The 7,830-nt window shown below is 42.8% G+C and overlaps 1 protein-coding gene and 1 long non-coding RNA gene across 2 annotated transcripts in view; one reads left to right on the forward strand and one right to left on the reverse strand.

Moving 5' to 3' along the window:
- LOC122554988 overlaps positions 1-7,830 on the forward strand; it is a 114,025-nt gene that overhangs the window by 43,587 nt on the left and 62,608 nt on the right. The window lies entirely within an intron of this gene.
- Positions 1-7,830, reverse strand: part of LOC122554986 — a 111,730-nt gene that overhangs the window by 22,320 nt on the left and 81,580 nt on the right. Inside the window, exon 10 of the mRNA XM_043700488.1 lies at positions 5,023-5,173. Within this exon, the coding sequence (XP_043556423.1) occupies positions 5,023-5,173 (151 nt within the window). The remainder of the gene's footprint in view (positions 1-5,022; positions 5,174-7,830) is intronic.

Raw genomic sequence — 7,830 nt, forward strand, 5'->3', positions numbered from 1 at the left:
TGAAGGGCCTGTTTCCACACTGTAGGGAAGCTAACCTTTATGTGTTTTGGTTTCCTTGGGTTGATGATGTCATTTCCTGTGGTGATGTCTTTTCCTTTGGTGGTGTAATTTCCTGTTCTTTTTCTCGGGAGTAGTAAATGGGATCCAAGCCGGAACCTCAGCCTGAGTTACAAATCTTCTCAAAACTAGGTGATACTAAGTCAGATGATCAAAAGCTTATCAACAAGGTAGTTTTGAGAAGTGTATTCAAGCAGGAAGGGAAGGCAAAAAGATGTAGAGAGGGAATCCTAAGGCTTGGAAGTTTGGCAACTGAGGGGATGACCATAATGGGAGTGGAATTAGCATTGGGAATGCTCATGAGGCCTGAATTAGACGAATACCGATATTTTGGAAGGTTATGGGGCTGGAGGTGATTCTAGAGATAGGGAGAGGCAAGGCCGTGGAAAAATTGGGAAACAAAGATGAGTGCTTTAAAATCAAGACTTTGATCCATTGAGCGTCAACAACATCAACACTGAGGTTATAGATCTATTCGCCGAGTTGGTGTGGTTTTCTGCAGGCGTTTCATTGCCTTACTATGTGGCATCGAGGCAACAAAACATGCAGAAAACTGCACCAGCTCGGCGAACAAACCTACAACCTCATCCACAACCCGAGCTACAGAGCTTTGCAAAGACTCTAAACATCAACATCGTTCAGCAGTTTCTGGGGAATCGGACGTACTGTGATTTAAGACGTGAGCAGCAGAGATTTGGGTGGCTTTGGGGTTATGTTGGGTAGAATGTGGGAGAACAGCCAGGAATGGTCAAGCATAGAGACAACAATGACAAAGATGAGGGTTTCAGCAGCAGATAAAGAGAGGGAAAGGCCAGTGAGGAGGAATAATAGCACAGACTGCCACCTGAACAATGACCATTTAGATGAGGTACTGCAGAGCTAATAGAGGCAGTGGAGTGATGTCTGACTGAGAATGAGGACCTCCAGAAGAGGAGGTGATAGCATTGGGGAAATGAGTGAGAGTAACCTGACACCACCACTGGAGAATCAAATCCTGTTTGCTGATGAATCAGCCTTTTCCTGCTGTCTCAAGAGCACAGTGCTGGGTGAACACAAATATTCCTCCTCACAAATAGGCAGATCCACACTGCGTTTTATGGACACATGTAATAAGAAAGTGTCCTTTTTATTCAATAGCATGCACTTTCCGAAAATAATGCAATTGTCATCATTGTACAAAAAATGCTGATGATCAATGATCTACCAATGAGAAAGCAAATATACAAAGCCAGCATCCCTATATATTTCATGTACAAGGCAGACATTTCGATGCAGAATTCAGATGAATAATTGCTTACCTGTGATTAATGACACTGTCTGAACTGCTCAGTGACATTGCCGCCTTGAAGTCACTCCTTACTAGTCACTGCGACATATAGTGTGGCAGTATTCTTATTTCTGAAGATGTCATTTTGGAAGGGATTTGCCTTTCTGTTTGGTTTCTCTGTCTATGTAGCTCTTTGTCCTCAGATTAAAAGAAATCTTGCTCTTACCTCCCTGTCAAATGGTGATGAGGAACAGTATAGGAATTGACCTCAACCCAACCCTTCATAAATTACCTCTCAAATGGTGCCTGCCTGAAAGTACTTGGGCTGAGATCAGGAGCTCAGCAGAGGGTATTAAACCAACAGCCCTCCCCCCCAACCCAATCCTTGTTTCTTCATCTTAACCAATAATTCCCCTCCAATTGCTGTAATGACAGGTAAAGTAGTACAGCTTGTCACAGTTCCCAGTGGCATAGCCGACACACTCACTGGTACTCCTGCCATCGTAACTCATTGGTGAGATCTGCCAGACTTTACAATAACAATAGTAAAAATGGTGTGTGTGTGTGTGCGTGTATGTGTGTGTCTGTCTGTGGGTGGTGTGGATGTAGATGTTGATGTGGGTGTGTATGTCTGTGTGTGTTGGGAGGTGTGTGTGTCTGTGTGAGTTGTGTGTATACATGTGTATACATGTCCGTGTGTGTGTGTGTCTGTGGGTGTGTCTGTATGTGTGTGCCTGTCTGTCTGCGTGAGTGTGAGTGTGTGGGTGTGTGTGTGTGTATTAACGTATTGGAGAAAAGAATATAAAAGGTTTTGAGAAAGCAAGTTCAATTTTTGGTCTACAATATTATCAACTGTGATTTCAGTCCCATCAGTAGACCTCTATTTTCATTAGTATAGAGAGCTGCAGCAAAAATACCAGAAGGAATCAGGAATCCCATGCCCTCCTCCTTCCTAAGTCTCAACCCAGTGTCTGTCATTTACACAAAGGTGGGCCGGAGCATGTACTCTATAGTTCCCAGAAGCAGCTGGTCTTTTAAATAACCACTGAAATCCGAATGTGGGATTTGGAGCTCCGACTAGGAATGCGGAGATAAGACCAAGGAACATCAAATATTTTCTTACTGTGTTTGTTTTTAATAGCAGGATGGTCCTTTGGAGAGCTGAGGTACCCTTTCTCAGAACAGCTTCGGGATAGAGGTCAGGGATCCTCTATATAGTTGAGGAGGGGCAGTCAGGTAGCCTTTAGTGGGGATTATGGATCTTGTGGGTAGGAGAGGCTCAGATGCCATTTAGAAGTGTTAACTGTGGAGTGATACAGCATAAAAGGTGCATAGGATCCTTGGAACTGCCAGCTTGTCAAGACCATTCAAATAAGTGCCCAGATGTGTCAGCAAGTGTCAATCGGTCAAGAAGTGTGAAATGTTTTTGATAAAAAAAGAGTGCTTTTTTGATACAGTGTAATCTGCAATAGAGAGTCATGTGTCATATACAGCTAAATGTTTTCCCCTTCGTGCATAAGTACTTGTGAATATGTAACAAACTGTCATGATACGGCTTTTTTTAGAAGTCACCACAGGATGTGGGCTTCACTGATGGGCTAGCATTTGTTTCTCATCCCTAATTGCCCTTGAGAAGGTGGTGGTGTCCTCCCTTCATGAACCATTGCAGTCCACCTGCTGTGAGTTGACCCACAATGTCCTTAGGGAGCGAATTCCAGGATTTTAATCCAGTGACAGTAAAATAATGGTGATATATTTTCAAGTCATCATGGTGAGTGACTTGGAAGGGAATTTGCAGATTACAGTGTTCCCATCTATCTGCTACTCCCATCCTTCAAGATCGTAATGGTCTGAGATTTGGAAGGAGCTGTCTGAGGCTCAGTAGATTGGCAAGGTGAACGGGAATGGGTGATGGGCATAAGTAACCATTAAACTGGCATAGGTGTACGAGCAAAGGGTATTAGATTGCATAGGTTGATAATATGTAAGGGCATGGGGAATATGTTGGGGTGAGAGGAGAGGGCTGGAAAATGTTTCACATTTCTCCCCTTTTGGAGACATAAGCTTTGAATCTTTCCCCTGGGCAACTTTGGTGGAGGCAAGGAAATTTTTCGGATTGTGAAAAAGCTGCTTGTACATAAAATGTACACAAACATTTGGAGACTGTCAAAGATGTCAAGGAAGTATCTGAGCAGTGTGTGGAGGTAGGATATTCGGGAGTGCCATTGACATAAAACCATTCTAGGATTGTGCTGTACAAGTGATTTCAAAACCATCATTTTCACAACGTGCTGCCTGTTTAGTGAACACTGTGATGCTCCAACTGAACAGAAATGTTTGTTTTCATATGGGATTAATTAAAGATATTCCAATTTATTAGATAGCAATAGGCTTTTTTCCAATAATGACATGTTCAATAGATATTGCCAACATGCATTTTGAGGTTTAACCTTGGTGGATATTAGGTACGTTGTGTCCACTGCAACACCTCTCTGCACCCATCCACCCACCATAATGAAAATTAGAACAGCACACAGTCATTTTTAAAGGAGAAAGTGAGGACTGCAGATGCTGGAGATCCGAGTCAAAAGTGTGGTGTTGGAAAAGCACATCCGGTCAGGCAGCATCCGAGGAGAGCCGATGTCTCAAGCATAAGCTCTTCATCAGGAATGTGGGGGCGCCCAAAGGGGCTGAGATATAATTGGGAGGGGGGGGCGGATAGCTGGGAATACGATAGGTAGATAAACGTGGGAGAGGTGGTGATGGTGATAGGTCAGAGACGAGGGTGGAGCGGATAGGTGGGAAGGAAGATGGACAGGTAGGACAGAGCATGAGGGTGGTGTCGAGTTGGGGAGTTGGATCTGGGATGAGGTGGGGGAGGGGAGATGAGGAAACTGGTGAAATCGACATTGATGCCGTGTGCTTGGAGGGTCCCAAGACAGAAGATGAGGCATTCTTCCTTCAGGTGTCAGGCGGTTGGATTTGGCAGTGGAGGAGGCCCAGGACTTGCATGTCCTTGGCAGAGTGAGAGGGGAAGCTGAAATGGTCGGTCACAGGGTAGTGGGATTGTTGTGTGCATGTGTCCCAGAGAGCCAGGGTTTGTCCGACCTCTGTGCAGCTGACCTGAGAACAAAATATCAGGGCCGTGGTCTTTACATTCTGTTTTTAAGGTTTGACTGAATACTCCCTTTGCAGCAGCTACAACCACAACTCTGACTAAGAGTCTGAAGCTGGCCACAGTCATTACTAAGCAAACCAGATTCAATTGTGAATTGGACACACAAAGCAAGCATTAATCAGGCTAACTTGTGAATTCTTCAGTAATTATCATTACAATTATGTCACATTGTTTTGATTCTTTTTCTCTCGTGCTGAGACTGATGACCACAACACATCCTTTTTCAGTTGGTTAGGAAGTCAGCCTTGACCTCAAACATGTATCTGACCACCATGTGTGCAACTTTCTAAAGAGCTACTGGGAAGGAAAGGTGCAAGTTAATTCAAGCAATGAAGCATATTCAGATGCATGATGCTCATTTCACTGTTGAGAATAGTCAAAGCATGATCAGATTGAGACAAGCAATTGTGGTTGACAATATGACTCAAGATTTAATTTGCAAATGAATCAACGGTTACTCGTGAGGCTAATTATGCACCCGCCTCCTTTGCAATGCAAAAGTCATGAATGTTATTCCTACCTAATTTCTCATAAGGTTTTTGATGCAGTGTCGAAGGTAACGGTGCTGAGTTTTGATAAAGCCACCAGAGCTGACCATTTACAGCAGAATCAGAGGTGGACGGAGAGATGGTTGCCGTTGATGCTTTTTCACTTGATAAGTATTCTCTTCCCTGGTAACAAAAGACAACAAAATTACTGATAGTTCAGATAAGCGTATAGCTTAAAAGCCACAGAATGATGACAAAAAGGGTGTGTGAGGTGCTTTTGACATGGCCGAATAGCTATTGGCAACATTCCTCTTACTCGGTAAGAATAAAATACTGCAGATGTTGGAAATCTGAAAGAAGTAGCGAATGCTGGATAAACTTAGCAGGTTTGGCAGCATCTGCAGAGAGAGAAACGGAGTTAACATTTCAAGCCCTATATGACTCTTCCCCACAACCGAAAAGTTTTGGAAAATGTTTCTTTTTGTTCTTTGACAGGGGAAGCCCGGGCCATTGATTCATTGACAAGGTCAGCATTTCTTTCCAATCCCTAAATGCCCTTTAAGTGAGTGGCTTGCCAAGGCCATTTCAGAGGGTGGTTAAGACTCAAACACATTGCTAGTGTGGTTTGGAATCACAAGTAGGCCAGAGCAGGTAAAAACAGCAGATTTTCCTTTCTGAATGGATATTAGCAAACCTGATTGGTTTTTAACTATGATTGATAACAGTTTCACAGTCAATGTTACACAGACAAACTTTCAGTTTCAACTTAATTAATTGAACTTAAATTTCACCAGCTGTTGTGAACTCATGTCCCCAGAATATTAGCCTGAGGGTCTAGATTACTAGTCTGGTGATTTTATGACAATACTGCCATGACTCCTTAACTATTGCTACCTTATTATTTCTTAATAATCAAATCTCTCCCTGCATTTTTTAATCAGAGCAATGAACCTCATCATTGATATCTGAGAATCTAGGCAGGATTTCCATTCCTAAAATTATCTCCAAAGTCAGTGGCTTATTCTGTAACATAATTCCACAGTTGCCAATAATTTTCTCACTAAGACATTAGTTCTTCACACCTAGGACAAGAGACTAAGTGCTGGATGATATTTGTGGAAGATTTAGCTTCCAAGTCTGGTTATACTATTGCCTGATGTCTGCATATTTTTACCTTTTAACTGAGGTTACAAACGGAGATCAGGATTGGAAACCATTTTAAAGGAAGCCGTTCAGGTGAGGTTAACAAGAAGGAATGTCATACGAGAAGAAGAGATGACATTGTAGGAGATTGATAGCAGCCTCTGCAGCAAAGAGCAAGAGTCCAAATGGATGTGTTGCCTACCTGGAGCTAGGGGTCAGGATATCTGCTTAGAGTTGGAGAGGAACTTGTAGTGCGAGGAGGAGGATCCAGTGGACGTGGTCCATATAGGATCCAATAACATAGGGTAGAATAAGGAAACTGGTTCTGGACAGAGTGTATGAGGAGTTAGTTACTAAATTAACAAGAAGAACCTCAAAGATTATAATCACTACTTAAGTCGTAAGCAAATTAGTACAGGGTAGGTACAATTAGAGAGATGAAGACTGGTGTGGAAGAACTGGGTTCTGATTTATGGGCCACTGGCACCAGTAATGGGGTAAGTGGGAGCTGTAACATTGAGATTGTCTACATCTGAACTGAGTTGGGAGCAGTGTTCTTATAAACCACATAACTAGGACAGTAGAAAGGGTTTTGAACTAAATAGTGGGGGCAAGGGAACCAAAATGGAAAGGTATAGTATAACAAAGAGTAGAGACAAAGTAAAAGGGATCATGACAGAGGAATAAAAACTAGGAGTTCACCAACCAATCAAGACTAAATGGTACAAAGACGACAAAAGATCAAAACTAAAGGCTTTTACCTGAATGCATTGAAAAATTCTCTCCAGAGGCAGTGACTGATTCTATATCATTATTCCACTGGTGCCAGTAATCAAAGCATTATTTTTTCACCCTTAAGCTTGTCAGTGATGTGGACGGTTCAGAAAATATTCACCAGGATGTTGCCAGAAATGGAGGGTTTGACATGTAAAATCGGCTGGCACTTCTTCTTTTGCTGGAGCGTGGGAGGTTTTTAAATCATGAGGGGTATGGAAAAGGGGAATAGCAAGGGTCATTTCCCTAAGGTGGGAAAGTTCAAAAGTAGGTGGCATATTTTCTAAGGTGAGAGGAGAAAGTTTTAAAAAGGACATGAAGGGCAATGTTATTGCACAGAGTGATTCATGTGTGGAATGAACTGCCAGAGGAGGTGGTGGATGCAGGTACAGTTACAACATTTAAAATACATTTGGATAAGTACATTGATAGGAAAGATTTAGAGAGATATGGGCCAAATGCAGATAAGTGAGACTGGTTTTGTTTGGGAACAAGGTTGGCATGGACAAGTTGCACCAAAGAGTCTGTTTCTCTGCTGTATGACTCTATGACTCTATGTGGGGACCAAATGTATGGTCACTAAATCTGCCAATGACACCAAGATAGGTAAGAAATGAAGTTGCCAGGAGGAGTGGGAAAGTCCTAGAGATGGTTTCAGTAGGTAAGCAAAAAATTGGCAAATAATGTGGGAAAATGTGAACTTGCCCACTTTGGCAAGAAGAAAAGCAGGAGAAAGTGAGGGCTGCAGATGCTGGAGATCAGAGCTGAAAATGTGTTGCTGGAAAAGCGCAGCAGGTCAGGCAGCATCCAAGGAACAGGAGAATCGACGTTTCGGGCATAAGCCCTTCTTCAGGAATGAGGAAAGTGTGTCCAGCAGGCTAAGATAAAAGGTAGGGAGGAGGGAATTGCGATAGGTGGAGGGA

This window comes from Chiloscyllium plagiosum, chromosome 12, assembly GCF_004010195.1.
Source record: "Chiloscyllium plagiosum isolate BGI_BamShark_2017 chromosome 12, ASM401019v2, whole genome shotgun sequence".
NCBI lineage: Eukaryota > Metazoa > Chordata > Chondrichthyes > Orectolobiformes > Hemiscylliidae > Chiloscyllium > Chiloscyllium plagiosum.